This window comes from Protomyctophum parallelum (assembly GCF_964188405.1).
Source record: "Protomyctophum parallelum genome assembly, chromosome: 17".
NCBI classification, from domain to species: domain Eukaryota; kingdom Metazoa; phylum Chordata; class Actinopteri; order Myctophiformes; family Myctophidae; genus Protomyctophum; species Protomyctophum parallelum.
The window spans coordinates 23,593,117-23,611,366 of record NC_139719.1 but is presented as its reverse complement, the minus strand read 5'-3'; the positions used below and the strand labels follow the sequence as shown (position 1 = coordinate 23,611,366).

The window sequence follows — 18,250 nt, the reverse complement described above, 5'->3', positions numbered from 1 at the left end:
TTACTGAAGCTTAATTTATTTCTTGTCATTTCTTCTTGTGGCACATGCATTGTAGATGAAAGATCATGAGCGATAAAATACTTTGTTCAGAAGGGACAGGATATGAGGATGGCTTTCGTTTTTGCGGTGTGGCTGGTGATCTTGTCTTTGGTGGGAATGAAGATTGATTGTGGTTCATGCAAATGAATGTTGCAGGGATTTAAGTGCTAAATAGACAATTGAAAATCCTAACATTATGGCAAAACCCTTGCTAATCTGAACATCACCAAAGTCACATCATCAGGGAGACCTTGACTGAAAACATCACTGACCCTCTTGTTTACGAACAGGCCCTTATAAACACGCACGCACGCACGCACGCACGCACGCACGCACGCACGCACGCACGCACGCACGCACGCACCTACAAAGACAGCTAAGCCAACCTTCTGTTCCACATATCAATAAGAGAACACAAACACTTCCTGCTGGAATACGGTATTTCATTTGTGCTCGCTCAGCGTCGTGGAAAACGAGAGCTTTACCTTCAGGATAATCTAATGCCATTTCTGCGTAAATCAATTCAGAGGCATGCCCCATATTCATCTGGGGGTCTGGATGAGATAAGGCTAGGTTATGTGATAGATTCTCTAGTCTATATCGACCTCTGTGGAGATAATCAAGTTTTCCATCAGTCAAGCCAGTATGACTCAATGATATATAGTGCAGAGGGCACTGGGAACACCCTGACAACCTGGACGAGCGTACGGAAGAGTCGGAAATCATGGCTTTTTCATTTGCATATGAGAGTGTTTGAGGCTACTCTCTGCAGCAGCTCTTTGCAATCTCCATTATGGTTCCAATCGCATGCAGGAGATGATTTGTTTTCCTCTTTTCTTTTCTCTACAATTCTGCAAATCAGACTCTGTTGCCACACACACATATAAATGGACCATTAAAACAGATCCATTAAACCCATTCATGCATTTCATCTCAATAAGGACAATTGTGCATGCTTAATCTCAGTAGCTGTATTTCTCAAAATGATCCGTTTTGGAAATGCACCTGCATCTCAGCCATCATACGCAGACAGGAGTTAATTTGCCATTTCTGATTGCCAAGAGTAAGCTTCTGTCATGTTCAATGCCTCCGACGTACGACGATGGTGTTGCTCACCGAAAATAGCCGATCTACAAGCTCACAGCGAGTTGCGGGTGCTTGCAGGTCGTCAACTTTCGGCACACACCACACCGTCATATGACAAACTATAAATCAGGCTTGAGAAAATTGGACTTGGAGAATGTCTGGCAGGCGATACCTGCATCTCCTTTGCTGTATTAGTGCAAGTCAGAGGAAATGAGCAGTTGAACGATCTTGGAGTGTGTGGCTTGTTATCTAGACTCTGGCATTATGCCTTGCCATACAGTATGTTTATGGGAGTGCAGTTACACCTTGCCTATGTGTATGGGATTTGGGAGTGCAGTTACACCTTGCCTATGTGTATGGGATTTGGGAGTGCAGTTACACCTTGCCTATGTGTATGGGATTTGGGAGTGCAGTTACACCTTGCCTATGTGTATGAGATTGGGAGTGCAGTTACACCTTGCCTATGTGTATGGGATTTGGGAGTGCAGTTACACCTTGCCGTATGTGTATCTGGGAGTGCAGTGACGAGGAAATCAGGTGGGAGTGTTGTTGTGTTCGAGCACGATACTGTCGGAGGGACAAGCACTTTGGATGGGCTTTCAGCATGATGTACACTTCGTTGTTCTACGATGGTGTTGCCCGCTGGAAATGGCCGATTGACGGGCTGTAGGCCTACAGCATGACCTGTTGTTAGCTTGTTTTGGGGCTGTTTTCATGGTGAGTGACACCATCTTATGACGGAGATGAAAATCAAGCACTATATAGGCTACTGCTCGGGCAGAAATAAAAGCAGGGCATTGGGGTGAAAGGTCAAAAGCAGAGAATCTTGATCTTATCTCTGTCCGCCTGCCCCAAATTCACTGAAATGTGCCATTTTTTTCACTTGCATCACCAAGTAGTTGTTTGAGGAAAAACAAAACAAAAAAATTACTTTTTTTGAAAGCTTACAAGATTATAAAAAAAAGAACTTAAGTGATAGTTTAAGATTTCTGTCAAATTCTTTTCTGTATCTTGTTGCGTACTTTGTAGAACAAAAAGAAAATTGACGAAACAGTGGTTAAGAAGTTTAAAAAGAGAGGCATTCTGTGTGTGTGTGTGTGTGTGTGTGTGTGTGTGTGTGTGTGTGTGTGTGTGTGTGTGTGTGAGGGTGTGTGTGTGTGTGTGTGTGTGTGTGTGCGTGTGTGGGCGTGTGTCCCCGGGAAAGTTTTATTTGTACAGATGAATGTGTGAACCTTTGTTTTCTTATTGGAGAAAAAGGAATATGCGCTACACTGGTACTAGGCGTGATTTTCTGTTGCTATGGGAGGAGTGGGGTGTTAATGCTGTTAAATAAAAAAAACATCTTTTTGAAAAATAAAGAAAAAAAAACTATTGCTGTAATTTGAACTTTTTACGTTTTCTTTTCAGTTGGTTTTTTGCTTTTTAATGCTTTTTTCTGCTTTAATTTATTTTTGTACTGTGATGGAAAATAAAATGCACTGATCGTTCAAGATGCCCGCCTGTCTTGCCTCTGTTTTGTACATACAAGGGTGTGTCTGTTACACGCTATTGACGCTAACCTGTTGCATACACACGTTTAAAATAGAAGAAATGTAAATGTAAGCCACGGTCTCACAGTAGATGTCCAGGTCTGGGCCGTGGCTCAGCGGTCCAGGCACCAATTGGCTGGTAATCCAGTCTGGCAGTGTGCCGCGGGTTTGACTCTCGATCCCGACGGCCTTTACTGCATGTCTCTCTCCCCATTTCCTGTCCATATAAAATAAAAAATATTTATACAGTAAAGTGCTTTCCTCTAGACATCAGCGTTGACAGACAGCTGAGACAGGCATACAGATATCTCGATGTAGGCATTGTTTTAATAATATCCTTACCTAACAACTTCTAATAAAGAAGTTGGTCGACGTGCTTTTAAATATAAAGCTCCAGGCGACTGGAACAATCTTCCCAGTTCCCTTGGCTTAGATCTATTAACTCCTTCAATATCTTTAAAGCGTCTATCCTTAATCATCTTCAAATACCCTGCTCCTGCTCTGCCTCTGATTGTTTTCTCTGTCTCTTATAAACCATCCTGTGAATCATATGGATTGCACAGTAATTTAACATCCAAGGTGCATGTACACGTTTGTATTTTGTGCATTCGTTTAAGCATGTTAATGCATGCTATAGGAAACACTGGGCTACCGCATATGCATGCATGTAACGGTCTGTTGTCTGCTTTTGCTTATGTTCATTAGGTTTACATGATGGGTACATTGATGCATCTGTTATTCTGTGGGGTGGGAGCGGCCAGTTTCAGGAGAACTTTGGTTTCTGTGTTGTTGGTTTTTGTCCTTGTTTATGTATGCATGGATGTATTTGTTGTATTGTTCTGTCTACTGTATTTGCTGTATTCCGTTGGACCCCCTCGAAAACGAGATGAGACATCTCAAGGTGATATCTTTTTCAATAAAGGTTCATATACAGTATATGTGTCATTGTCAACAATGTCAATGACAACATTGTCCAAGATCAGATTTGCCCCGTTTTGTTAAAAAAATATAGAGCATGCATTTGATGGAAGGTATAGATCAGCTTGGGATCAGAGATCACTTGATATTTCCTGCAATTTAGGACATCAGTGCTTCTCAATGTGGGGGTCCTGGGACCCCCAGAGGTCCTTGCGAGGCTATACCGCCCTGTTTGACGGAGCTAGGAACCAAATGGACTCTTATGGGTCTGTAACTCAGAGTCTACAAATGGAAGCAAATGGACCGTTATATTCGTCCATTTCATTGCATGTGTACACACCATCAGACACAGATTTTACAGTGTACATTGGGGTCCTACATGTAGTTTTATCAAATAGGGGTTCACATTAAACTTGAGGTTGTTTGAGAGTCACTGATTCCCATCAACCACTGCTCCATCCACCTACTGGCAGGCCATCTTAGCCCCTGTCCTCCATCAGTGCATGGTGGTGGGATTATGCAGACTCTGTGGAGGCTGTGGCCGTCTGCACGTCACCCAGGGAAACAGCTGCTGGTGCATGGGTGGATTAGCGCTCAGTGCAACCCAGTTGTTATATGACATCAAACCGTACAAGTCAACAGCTGGCCTTGGAAAACATGAGTCAACATGCCAGTGCACCTCACACACATGTACGCCATGCCTGACTATGGATATTGGATATTATCTTGTTGTTGAGAAGCACAGATTGAACTAGAAGTCTGTGCCTATATGTAACCCCCCCCCCCCCCCCACAACCCCACTACCACCATCATGCACACACACACACACACACACACACACACACACACACACACACACACACACACACACACACACACACACACACACACACACACAAACATGTACAGTAAACATGTCTACAGACCTGTTCATTCGTCATTTTATGGCTGTGTCGCGGTCTTACACCAATTAAGTCTTAATTAGCCTTAAGCCTAATTTAGATTTCACTGGAGGCTGTGCCGTGGACCAAAACTATCAGATCTATATAATTTCCAACAATTACACCACGTCGTGAGCTTAGAGATCTGCTATTCTCGGTCCGTGATGCCGTGACAGAGTCATTAACCCATTTAGGCCTGACATCGAAATTTAAAAAATGTCTTCAAAATCCTGACAATTTTCTGAAAAACCTTATGTTTCTGTATCAGTGGTGCTCAATATTTAAGGACCCCAAAAATTATATGTAATATGCCTCCGGCCCCCCCCCCATGTGAAAATATGGGGGGGGCCAGAAGCAAAGATTTGAGTTAAAATGTTCACTCTGTAATAAAAGAAATTCAAAGATCAGAGGCACATTTTCACGATTTTTCAAAAATAGCAGACCTACAAGTTTATGAACTTGTAGATCTGCTATTTTTCAATAGCTAAAGTATAAGAAGCACACGAGACGAGGAGCGATCGGAAACAAATACATTTATTAATGAAAAGATGAATGGAATAGCTTTCATTGTGGAATGGGATGCTGTCCATACAGTACAGTACATACATTATAACAGTGAACCTCTCTTTCTATTTGGTCTGGACACTTCCTCTTATTAATGATCAAGATTGATATATTACATAAATATGCAAAATATAAAAATTGGGCACTTATACGATCAAGAAATGTGTGGTGTACGAACGGAAATTTCTGCATATTTCGTGTAAAGCCCAGCGAGTAATTATTTCATAACCGTGAAGGTTAACAGCTAACAAATAGTGCTAATACTGTGCGTAATAAAAAAAAAAAATCATAAAAATTCATAATGATTTAGTATTTCTGTCTTTTCAGTAAAAGGTAAGCAAATTAAACTGCTTATATAATAAATTGTACAACGAGGGTTTGGTTCGATTACAGTAATGTCATTGTAAATGTGAAATAAGGCACTTTATAAGAGAGAGACGGGGGGGGGGGGGGGCAACAACAACGTAAAGTATAACATGTTATGGATATGTTTAGGAAAACCACCAAGAACAATGAGTGAGATCACTTCAATCCCTGGAACATCCAGGGAGGCAGGCTTCTTCAACCGGGACCCCTATGGGGACCTCAGGGTTCCAAATCTTTGTGTAGTGGCCAAAAATAGCTGATCTATTTTCAGAGAATCGATCAGTACAGAGCCGATGGTCAAGTTTACTAAAGATTGAGGGTTTAAAGGTTAAGTATATGAAAATACACATGAATCCAGCTATCTATGAAATCCATGAAAAGGTTTAATCTGCAACACAAGTTTATACAATATGTAGTGGGGGGGTCCCTGCATCCTCTCTCTCTCTCTCTCTCTCTCTCTCAGCTAGGGGGTCCTTAGCCTGAAAAACGATGAAGACCCCCTGATCTAAAGAGTGTGAACATTGCCACAGTGAATGTATGCAAAGCTTCATTCATAGTCCATAGCGCCATAGTGTTGTTCGCTGAAAACGACTGAATGTCAAGCCAAAAACATACACGCGATACAGTCATGCTATGGACCATGAATGAGGCTAAACGCTTAACAATGGACTTGTCTCAGAAGCGTAGGACGTAGGTGGAGCTGATAGGTCACAGAATCATGTTCACGTTGAAATTTGAGAGCACAAATCCCTGTAAGATTTAAGAGCAACTTGTTATCTTTCTCACCTCCATCTTTGACATTTTCATTTTCTGGAATGACCCTGTTTTTTTGGCTACCCAAGATAATTCAAATTAAGATCGTCCCCTTGCCATAGCAACAAAAACCACAGCAAAAAAATAAATAATTGCCAGTCGTTTGCACACGCTGCACATCCAGCATTTAGTACGATCAGTATCCATAGTGCATTTTGGCTATTCCTAGTAATCCGGGGGAAGGGGGGGGGGGGGGGTCTGTAATTATCTCTCTTGACTCCATCTCTGTGTTTGATGTGTTCAATACCACCAGCTCTAGGAGAAGAGAAGACCCTCACTATATAGCCTGCAGGTTGGAACACACAATACAATCTACCCACCTGGGCAGAGAGCCAAGAAGTCTGACAGCGGAGGAGAGGAAATGGGAAAAGCAAGGTGAGGGAAGGAGGAGGAGGAGGGGAGGGAGAAGGAGACGAGATGAGGCCGAGGGAGGCTTCGTGCGTCTGGCAATTAGTATGGCTTTGGCTCCCTCCTTCTAGCCAGGGATCGGGGAGAGGAGAGGAGGGGAGTATAGAGGAGCTGTGCTGGATGACAGTGGGTCCTCCATCCTCCTTCTAGCCAGGGATCGGGGAGGGGAGAGGAGGGGAGTATAGAGGAGCTGTGCTCCATCCATCCTAATGATGAGTTGGAGAGAATAGTAGAGCGGAACATGGAGGAGGAGCCTTGTGGGACCTCTCGTTGCTGGAGGTTGTGGAGAGAGAAGAGCCACGCTTGTCAAATCCTGAGTGTTCATTTAACTCTGAGAGAGCGACCCTTTTACAGGTACACTTGTTACACACTCTAATGCATGCTGTTCCCCCAAACACAGTGGGGCGGGACCCATCTGTGGTTTCGCAAACACATAATTGTATTTGTGGGTCCCTTAACCTACATTATTTTTGTTGTTTTGTTGTTGTTTTAACATTAAACAAAAAACATTCCCCCCCAAAAAGCTACAGTTTTCATGAATTAATACCAAATGAAACTTTTCTAAGTAATTTTCTTGAATAAATAAAATAAAATTCTAAGAAATTCCATAAATTAGAAAACAAATGTTTAAGAAGGTACAGTATAGTGAAAATAGCCGATCTACAAGCAGCGCGTTGTGAGCTTGTAGATCTGCAATTTCTTCTTTTTTTTTACTATTTTTTCTCTTAGGCGACAGGCTAGATCGTTCGGAAACCACTGCCCTAATGAACCACTTTCATTCGGTGTCCCTATTTTGGGGTGTGCCACTATATAGGTGATAACTTCGATACCGGTAAAGGGTAAACTTAAACAAAAATTAAGAGATCTACGAAGCTTTTCGCAGGGCGACGTGTCGTGAGCTTCGGCTGTTTTCCCGCCACATGACACCGTCCGTCGTACAACTAAGTCTAACACAGGGATTTATTTAAGTGGTTTACACTCGGCACACTCTGATCACACATGCACTTACTAACAGCCATGTGCTAAGCTGGGTTCCATCCCCTTCATTAGCCCCCTCACTTAGCCATGTCACTCCGCTAATCCACACTCTAAATACATAACTTTACTCCAAACAGTCCGATCCAAGCTTTAAAAGCTCTTATCAACCAACAGGGGGGGGGGGGGGGAAAGGTCAACTGTTACAAAAAATGGAGATCATCTTCTTCAAAGAAACTGCGCGGTGGGGTCTACAAACTAATTAAGATAACCGATTTTATATTTAAAAGGAAAGTAAAACGACGCCAATCCTTGTATTACGGTTCCTCTGAAAGCGACTAGTAAGTAACCACTAACCAATTGTCCTTTTCCTTACTGGTTTAAGTCAACGCCAGTTGATACCACTAACTAGGCCAAGCATCTAGGGAGCTTGGGTAGCTTTACCTTAGGCTGTCATTTTACCAGAGCACAGTCGATAATCCTACACACACACGCACGCACACGCACACGCACACACACACACACACACACACACACACACACACACACACACACACACACACACACACACACACACACACACACACACACACACACACACACACACACAGTAAACTAATTCAACAAAGTCTGCGTGGGCATGCAGAGCTGTGTGTCTTCTCTGGCTGTGGACTGATCTAAAGCCTGCAACTGGAGCGCAAGGTGGACGTGAAAGTGCCATCCCCTATCGAGGCCAATCCTGTGCCTCAATTCGCCTGAGGATTCCATCCTCGTCTGCCAGACAGGAGGAGGAGAGAGTGGGTGGTCTAACGTTTCTCCTTTTAGGAGAAAAAGGGCCCGCATTTCTAGACACTAAAAAAGCTTGCTTCTTATAGATGCATTCCTTCCCTTGGTTGTCTGTGGACATGTTTTTAATGCTATTACTTGAGAGAAGGCTGTCAAACGGAACTTGCAGAACGTCTATTTTCTGTATGACACTGGTTCGCAACTAAATATGAATGTCCAAATCCGTTACGGCATGATTTCACATGGGTTAAAGTACTGTATATGAATAACTCTTGTCAGATGATTAACAACTGAGCCCTAAAAGCGTTTTATGTTCCCAGAAATGCATAGAGAAGGAAACAGTACAAACTTAGCATAAACTAAGGGGAAAAAAACACATTTATGGTTTATATAGGATGATAATATTAGATACATTGTAGGCTATGTATGTATGCCAACCAGGTCTCGCAAGCATACTGGCATCCCACTGGGAAACCGTCTGTCTGGGGAGATAAACATATATTCCACAGCTTGTGAGTACATGCTGTACCAACCACTTGGGAGGGTTCATATAGAGCGTGTGAGTTTTTCATTATAGTGATATTTCATTTCCATATCCTATTCACGCATATTCTCTCGAGAGAGGAAACAAAACTAAACAAGAAAACATTTAGTTTGTACAAAAAGCGCACATAGTGGCCTTTCTCCACCGTTAAAGGAAGGAAACGTCTGTCGCGTACACAGTAAAAACCACTGTGTTTAATTTAAGGGAGAGAGAGAGAGAGAGAGAGAGAGAGAGGAAACAGTGACCCAAATGAACCTGTCATTTTGACAATAAGAGAGTTAAATGAACACCGAGACTGCAGGTAGTGAGTTCCAGCACGACAGGGCTGTGAACACTCATCGTTAGTCGGTTACAGAGTCGGCGGCTCACTGTGGCCTCTTGGCCAGCCTCTCTGGCACACAGCCCAGGAGAGGAGAGGGCAAAGTGGCACAGACCTACGCACAACACATACACACACATAGGGAGAGGCACGTTACACAGGCTCTCTCGCTCTCACTTTCTAAGCTTCTCCTTTTGGTCTCTTTGATGAAAGAGGATATTTCGTCGAGAGCCGGCCCATTCAAGAGCGGTGAGCTGAGGGGCCCCTCTACAAGTCATTAGGCCATTGACTCGACGACAAAGACAAACAAATTGCGCTACTTCCAGGAACTGGAAGGCAGTTCATGTGGGGCCCGTTAAGAACTGCACTGCGATACTCTCGTTTCTTCAGTCTTCACGAGGACGCTGGCAGCTTTCTTTAGCTTCTACGAGATTTGGACAATTCTGACATCTACCATTACAAAATGATCCAAGTCTAAGACAAATGAATGCTTAATTAACGTAATTTTCATTTCAAGCCCAAAAGACTAGCCTCTGCATCCTTTTTGCTGGTACATGATTGTGGTGATCCGTTATACACGCATCTGCACACTGCTTGCACACAGATACCGCATGTCACAATTTAGTAAAATTCTAATCTTTAATCCTAATAGCAAATTGGTCTCTGTGCCTGATTTTTAAAGCTCTTATAAATTCAGTACAATGGTAACTGTATAAGTGCAATGGGAATTGCTGCCATCTGTAAGCACTTTAATTATTTTGATTTGAATGTATATCTTCTATTATTCCTGGTTGTGTAGTTGCATTCTTCATTTCATTTGGCCGTTAGAAAGCTAACATCCCTTTGTGCATCCATATAAGTGCTGTGGCGATGGGCGAAACCCATTATACAATGATTTTATGCTGTTTGCATATATTCTGCATAATTTACACTTGCAGGGAGAGTATTACCAATGCAACGACAGTGCACTGTAGCAGAAAGGATTAGACGCAGAAGTTAAATTATGAGACATTTTAGCACTTCCCTCTCAGAGCAGGCAAAGACAATTTGGGATGTGCTCAACACATCTCCATAACATAAACAAACTAGTAAAATTCCATTTTCCCCCGTGAGAAACCACGGAAACATATTATTTTCTTACCGGCCATTATGTCACTGGCGTCTTTTGCTACCCACACGGGGAGTTAAACCACAACTACGGAATTATGTTCAATCAACTTACCATCTAGGTAGGTTTTCAAAAGAGCATCATTACATATTCCTTATAATATGTCCTTAAAAATAAGTAAATACTGTCTCAGGACTGTAAGCAAGTAATTCAAGCTGGCGTAAAGATACTCTTTATCGTATTGCTGTGGAACATGATGCCACTATTGGCTTTTGGTTTGTTTGGTTTTTTTACTCCTTTGATTTGGAGTTCGTTTGGAATGTTCAGAGCATGGATACCTCATAATCTCCTCTCACCTTGACTACCTTGGTACTTATAGTCCTCTCACACCAACCCAATAAACACATTGTACAATGCGAAGCATTTTGACATTTTTGAGAAAAGAAAAGTCGCATAGTGAACATATTAAACACATGTTTAGCAAAATCTCGGATTCGGGATACATTTCGTAATCGAAATGTCGCGTGGAAAACCTACAGGACAAGGTCAACTTTTCTTTTTGGCACGGGAGAAGTGAATCAGGTCACGAAACCTCATCTTGGCCCTGCTTTGGAAAACCTGTTCATTCCCCCTTTCGTCTGCGCTTAGTTTCCGGGCACGGCCAGTATGTAACCCGATCGGCTCTTGGTGAAGTCGGGCTGTGATTGGTTGATCTTGGGCTCCACGATGACCGTGCACTTCCTGCCATTCATGCTGCACTGGATGGGACTCGTTATGTTCACCTGGAGCTTCCTCCTTTCACTAGAGAGAGAGAGAGAGAGAGAGGAGGGGTTATAAGAGTCGATCAATACTAGGCAGTCAGACATATGGTGAAGTAGATACGTCGAGGAAGTGAGGGATACTGTCTCTAAGGTTTTGCTCATAGAGCGCAATTCTCATCGATTGACTGTCAAGCGCTAGAGGCATTATTCAGCAGAGGAGCCGAATCCAAAATCAACCGAAATGCATATCACACAAGGACGACCACAGTCCTTTTAACCAACTTATGACGGGAACCCCTTTAGCTGTTGAAAAATAGCAGATCTACAAGCTCGTAGCACGGCACTCGGTGCCGCGCTATGAGCTTGTCGATCCGCTATTTTTGAAAAATCGTGAAAATGTGGTTCGAATCAATGAATATATATTCTTTCAGAGTGAACATTTTTTACTCAAATCTTTGCTTCTGTCCTTGACATGGAAATGTTTGAGAACGAGTGACATAGAAACATAGGTTTTTCAGAAAACTGTCAGGATTTTTGTTTTCTATTAAAATAAATAAATAATGTATTTCATATCAAAATGTTTGTAACAATTTATAATCTGTTCAATAAAAACATATTTGACAAAAAAAGAAAACCGTCAGGATTTAGAAGACATTTTCTAGAATCGTCCTCAGGTCTTAAATGGGTCAAGTTACAACACTGCAAGCGTTAAGCCGGATTGGAGACGGTGCCGCGTGCCCTGGGAAAAAAGGTAAACACTGCAGTGATGCCTAATCTATGCTGTTTTCCAGGGCACGTGGCAACGAGGTGCGACCGGAGCATAAATTAGGCATCACTGCAGTGTTAGACCTCCTCGGCGAGGAACAACGCAGCAGCTTGGAGCATGTTATGAATATATGCACAGCTATTGGGGACCGCCCTACAGCATGTGTGTCTGTGCATGTTGTTTCGTAGCTCCCCACGGGAAATGTATTTATTTAGAAGGATGACGACGTTTCGACCCCCTTATGGGGTCTTCGTCGGGTATGATCATACCGGACGGAGACCCATAAGGGGGTCGAAACGTCTAAATAAATACATTTCTTGTGAGGAGCTACGAAAACAGTGTGCGGACTATACTTCTCCTTCACCTGTACGTATCTTTTTGTTCAGCACCTGAACGTTTTTTAGAGACGTGTCGTGCGTACTTTCCTCTGGATCTTGTTTTGTGCATGTTCAAACGTCCCAAGGAGATTCGCCGTCACAGGCACATCTATCTATCTCACGTTCCAACCACGTGATCCCTGTGTACAGCGTCCCATTTCTGGGCAAACATTTCACGAAGACAGCACATCTACAAGCTGAGCTTAATCTAGATAAGACTATTTTCAGCGACGAGATTTGGTATAGAGGGGAAAAAATTGTATAAATAATAGACCCCTTGTGACATATGATATGATATATGATGTTCAACAAAGTATCTAGGGTATCTAGGGTTTAAGTCAGAGGTTGTGTATGTGTACAGTACACTGTACAGTACTATCCAAGTGGGCTTATCTGTGTCAAAGTGTATACGTGTCTCTGTGTGCACAGCATGTGTGCTGCATGTGTGCATTTCTATGAATATCTAGGCCTTACTGTATATGCGTCCACCCATCTGTGTGCGACGTGTGTGTATTTCCATTGAAAGGCCATACATTGGGGCCATTAGGCCGGATAACGGCTGCTGACGGAGGCATATGATCCATATGGCTGTGCGTGCTGCGGCTGTAGCGAGGCAGCACCGCCGCCTTTTAGCGCCTGTCACATCTAGTTAGTCGCGCACCGCGCCAACGAGCGCTTTGCCTCGTCTGCTCTTAAGCAGGATCGATGAGGGGGAGCGCAGAGTGAAAAGGGACGAAAAAGCACAAATTGTGTGGCTGAGAGAGATAGAGAGAGAGAGAGAGAGAGACATTGGAATGCACTGAATTGAAAGTGACGATTCTCTTCAGTGTGGTGCGGAGAATGACTGAACGGTTGTGCAAAAACAAAGACCAGCGGGGAAAGGAGTCTAATAATGCCTGATTTAAATACTTAATTGCTCACGCACACGACAATCTGAGATTGAGAGCTTGCAAACCTTTTAGTGGCACTGGCACTGGTGTCCAATCCAACTAAATATAAATGACCTTTCATTTCAAAGCATTGCTTGACATTTTCTCAAATCAAATCAGCTCATCATCGGTGACACAGTTCCATGGCCGGGCTGCTGAAGAGCCTGCCTGTGTGTTGTTGGTAAACAAGTCCATCAGAATGTTAATTAGACCCCGCGGCGCATGTTGTTCTCACTCGGTCAGAGGCTAAGAATGGGATGATGAGTCAGCGTTCTTCTCGTCTCCATTACAACAACAACAACCACAACCACGACAACAACCACAACAACAACAACAACGCCCCACCGCCCACGACGCCACACTCCTCCACAGCACTGGTTCCCAAACACATTTGTGGGTCGTGGACACATTTTTTATGGGTCCCTTTATTTTTCAGCATTTGTTTTCCTACACGTTGTTTTTAATTATTATTATTTCAAAACATTTTCACAAAATATTCCACCCGCCCGCCCATCCATCCATCCATCCATCCATCCACCCGTGCATGGTAGAACCACTGTACAGGATGGAACAGTGCATGGTAGAACCACTGTACAGGATGGAACAGTGCATGGTAGAACCACTGTACAGGATGGAACAGTGCATGGTAGAACCACTGTACAGGATGGAACAGTGCATGGTAGAACCACTGTACAGGATGGAACAGTGCATGGTAGAACCACTGTACAGGATGGAACAGTGCACGGTAGAACCAGAACCACTGTACAGGATGGAACAGTGCATGGTAGAACCACTGTACAGGATGGAACAGTGCACGGTAGAACCACTGTACAGGATGGAACAGTGCATGGTAGAACCACTGTACAGGATGGAACAGTGCATGGTAGAACCACTGTACAGGATGGAACAGTGCATGGTAGAACCACTGTACAGGATGGAACAGTGCATGGTAGAACCACTGTACAGGATGGAACAGTGCATGGTAGAACCACTGTACAGGATGGAACAGTGCATGGTAGAACCACTGTACAGGATGGAACAGTGCATGGTAGAACCACTGTACAGGATGGAACAGTGCATGGTAGAACCACTGTACAGGATGGAACAGTGCATGGTAGAACCACTGTACAGGATGGAACAGTGCACGGTAGAACCACTGTACAGGATGGAACAGTGCATGGTAGAACCAGAACCACTGTACAGGATGGAACAGTGCATGGTAGAACCAGAACCACTGTACAGGATGGAACAGTGCACGGTAGAACCACTGTACAGGATGGAACAGTGCATGGTAGAACCACTGTACAGGATGGAACAGTGCATGGTAGAACCACTGTACAGGATGGAACAGTGCATGGTAGAACCACTGTACAGGATGGAACAGTGCATGGTAGAACCACTGTACAGGATGGAACAGTGCATGGTAGAACCACTGTACAGGATGGAACAGTGCATGGTAGAACCACTGTACAGGATGGAACAGTGCATGGTAGAACCACTGTACAGGATGGAACAGTGCACGGTAGAACCAGAACCACTGTACAGGATGGAACAGTGCACGGTAGAACCACTGTACAGGATGGAACAGTGCACGGTAGAACCACTGTACAGGATGGAACAGTGCATGGTAACACAGCCTCAGGTTGCCATGGAAACCCCCCCCCCCCCCCCCCTGAACTGAACTCCTCCATCTGTCATGGCCGCCGCTGCCAGCCAATGGGACTGTGTGTGCGATTGTGTCTCCGTGAGAGTCTGGTGTGTGTGTGTGTGTGTGTGTGTGTATGCGTGTAAATTAATGCCCTTTCTCGTGATCATCTTTCATGGCATTCCATGCTATGATCTCCTTGAAGGGCATGCAGGGGTTAGGTGCACACACACACACACACACACACACACACACACACACACACACACACACACACACACACACACACACACACACACACAGTACTACAGTAAATAGCCACGAGGCATCCGCTGGACACACCAAGAGCCAATTGGGCCCCTTCATTATGATGTGTCAGCACAGCGAGCTAGGGCTGCTTGGTGAAGATACAAAATAACACCTTTGACATCCCAATAAAACTTAACAGGGCATTTTATCTGCCCTACAGCCAACAGAAATAAAAAAAACACACGGTCAACTGAATCTTAAGGTCAGTGGCTGGCCGGCCTTTTCCCATCATGGGTGGGTCTGAGCCAGAGACAGGCCTGAGGGCAGACATGGCCTCCTTTCCTACACTGGGGATTACATTTGATATTGCTCTCCATAACCCCCTCTTCCTCCTCCTCCTCCCCCTCCTCTTCCTCCCCCTCCTCCTCCTCCTCTTCCTCCTCCTCCTCCCTCCTCCTCCCCCCCTCCTCCTCCACCTCCTCCTCCCCCTCCTCCTCCCCCTCCTCTTCCTCCCCCTCCTCCTCCTCCTCCTCCTCCTCCTCCTCCCCTCCTCCTCCACCTCCTCCTCCCCCTCCTCCTCTTCCTCCTCCTCTTCCTCCTCCTCCTCCCCTCCTCCTCTTCCTCCTCCTCTTCCTCCTCCTCCTCCTCCTCTTCCTCCTCCTCCTCCTCCCTCCTCTTCCTCCTCCTCCTCCTCTTCCTCCTCCTCTTCCTCCCCCTCCTCCTCCTCCTCCTCCCTCCTCTTCCTCCTCCTCCTCTTCCTCCTCCTCTTCCTCCCCCTCCTCCTCCCCCTCCTCCTCCTCCTCTTCCTCCTCCTCCTCCCTCCTCCTCCCCCTCCTCCTCCTCCTCCTCCTCTCTGTGGCGTCTGCCTCCGTCCTTCATGCCATGCGAGTACAGGCTCACATCTGACCCAAACTCCCTGCACAGGGGAGGGGTGGGGGGGGGGGGTTAGAGGAGGAGAAATAGGCTGGCAAGCTAGAAAGAGGGGGGAGGATGGAAGGCTTGTGGGGGACTGGTTGATAGCCTCGACGACGACCTTGCAGGCTTGTGCAAAGGCTAAAATGTAATTTACATAGCATGTTGTGTAGACAGATCGCAGGTTCATTTGTAGCGTGTATCGTTTCAATGTACAAATCATTGATTTTCTGATGTTATACTGATTAGACTGATGATAGGTTATTTAGGTTTACCTACTGTATGATCCATCCTATATAGATTACTAATTATATGTATTGATGTATTTATTACCTTGTGTTTACGTTGCTTACTGTGCTAAATGCCTACATTGTAATTAGAATGCTACAGTAGAACAGAGACAGGAGAGGAGAAACACCAGAAGGAAAACAGAATGTATTTTTAATTCCACACATTACTGACTTATTGAGCCTTTGCCGGTTCCCAACAAGAAAGTGTAGTATTTTTGTTCTTGTTCTTTTCCTAGAGATGGTAGAAGGTAGACGTGTTCATTTGTGTTCAGTGTTTAGGCTATGACTAATGAAAACTGGGGGTGAAGAGGTACAGTAACAGTACAGACAGAGTGCTTGACATTTTCTTTTCTATTTTCAGGCCCAACGCTCACGGATGCCTTTGGGTGCTATGCGAGGCCAGCCCGGTCCCAGCTGTGACTCAGCCTCCTCACAGAGGAAAAGCTGGCTCTCCACCCAGCCTTCCTGTCTGATGGAATATTTATGTTTGCTGCAGGTGGAGCAGCTAGGGGAGAGAGAGGGGAGGGGAGGCAAGGCTAGCTGAGACTTGCTAAATGCACAGACAGGACTTTGGGGAGGTTAAAATGCCCCCTCCTTGTCACACCTAGAGGAGATGACAGTGCTGCTTTACAGGAGAGTGACAAGGGGAAGCTGCAAGGCCTGGGAGCTGGAACAGTGCCTAGAGTTTGGTACCAAAATGATGTGCTCGAATGAAATGTTCAACACCTGTTTTCTAGGAACAAATGCTATAGGACAAAAGTAAACACGACATGTCATATTTTGATATGATTTCATCTAACAATGATGACCGGCAGCACAATTGAAGTGATCAACGGAGTTGATCCAAAACAACTAACGATTATTGTCTGATGTGCATTAATCAGATTAAGATTAAGTAGTCAGAATTGATCTTACCTTTAATATTCATGTTAAATTATTGTTGACTGCGAGAAAACGCTAATGTTACTGCTGCCGAATTATTACATTCAGGCATCATGTGCCTGAAAAGTGAAAAGGTTACCCGCCACACCTCTGACAAATTACTAACAACTAACCAACTGGTATTCTCAGAGCTGACTAATGTTGTACACTAGCTGCCTTTTATGAAGAAAGAACCTGGTCTATAATGGATTGCATTTTCATAGCGCTTTTCTATGCACTACGCCTATACTCAAAGCGCTTACAATGGTCCATTCATTCATACATTGGGAGGTGAAGCGACGAACAGTCGACGCCGGCGTCCTCACTTCCCACATTCACACACCAATGGTGGCAATTAACCACTGGAGGCAACGCGGGGGTTCAGTGTCTTGCTCAAGGACACTTCGACATGTGGACAGGAGGAGCCGGGATTCGAACCGCCGACCCATGGATCATTGGACGACCTGCTCTACCTCCTGAGCCACAGCCGCCCCAAGAGCTAGAGTCCTCCTCTGACTGCAGGTCAAGCTGCAGGCCACGGCTGCAGCTTGAGCTCCCGTACTGCAGAACTCTTATTAATATAGCGGCTATATTATAGCCTATACCTTTGAGATAATACAACTCCCAGATGAATATAGTGAATACGATGTAATTATACTAGGTAACAATAGGTATAATATGCTGTTGTTTAGGCAGACGAGGAAGACGCTGGGAACACTGGTGGTAGTGCAGTGTGCTTGGGCACCCGATAAAAAGCGGTCCAAGTCAAAATATTTTGAACTTACATAAGCGTTCTGTTCGGCCTGAGAACGCATTGTGATCGACGGCTTAGAGCATCTTGGTCACTTCTCATACGGCTTATTGTAAAAAGATTGTTTTAGAGCAGGGGTGCCCACACTTTTTTGACTTTCACAATGACCAGCTCAACAAGATCTACTCACCCTCTAAAATGTAGAGGCACCTATAGACATAGTACATGTGAACGCTATGCCCTAATGTGCAGA

At 44.5% G+C, this 18,250-nt stretch overlaps 1 protein-coding gene across 2 annotated transcripts in view; it reads right to left on the bottom strand.

Moving 5' to 3' along the window:
- Positions 1-5,031: 5,031 nt before the first annotated feature.
- Positions 5,032-18,250, bottom strand: part of myo1d (myosin 1D) — a 137,960-nt gene continuing 124,741 nt past the window's right edge. The window contains exons 22-24 of one of the 2 annotated variants that reach the window (XM_083787988.1): positions 8,205-11,197; positions 6,906-8,120; positions 5,032-6,807 (exon numbers count right to left, since the gene is read on the bottom strand). In XM_083787988.1, the coding sequence (XP_083644114.1) occupies positions 11,041-11,197 (157 nt within the window). In that variant the 3' untranslated portion in view covers positions 5,032-6,807; positions 6,906-8,120; positions 8,205-11,040. Of the gene's footprint in view, positions 6,808-6,905; positions 11,198-18,250 lie in introns of both variants that reach the window. The other variant, XM_083787987.1, reaches the window with a different exon arrangement.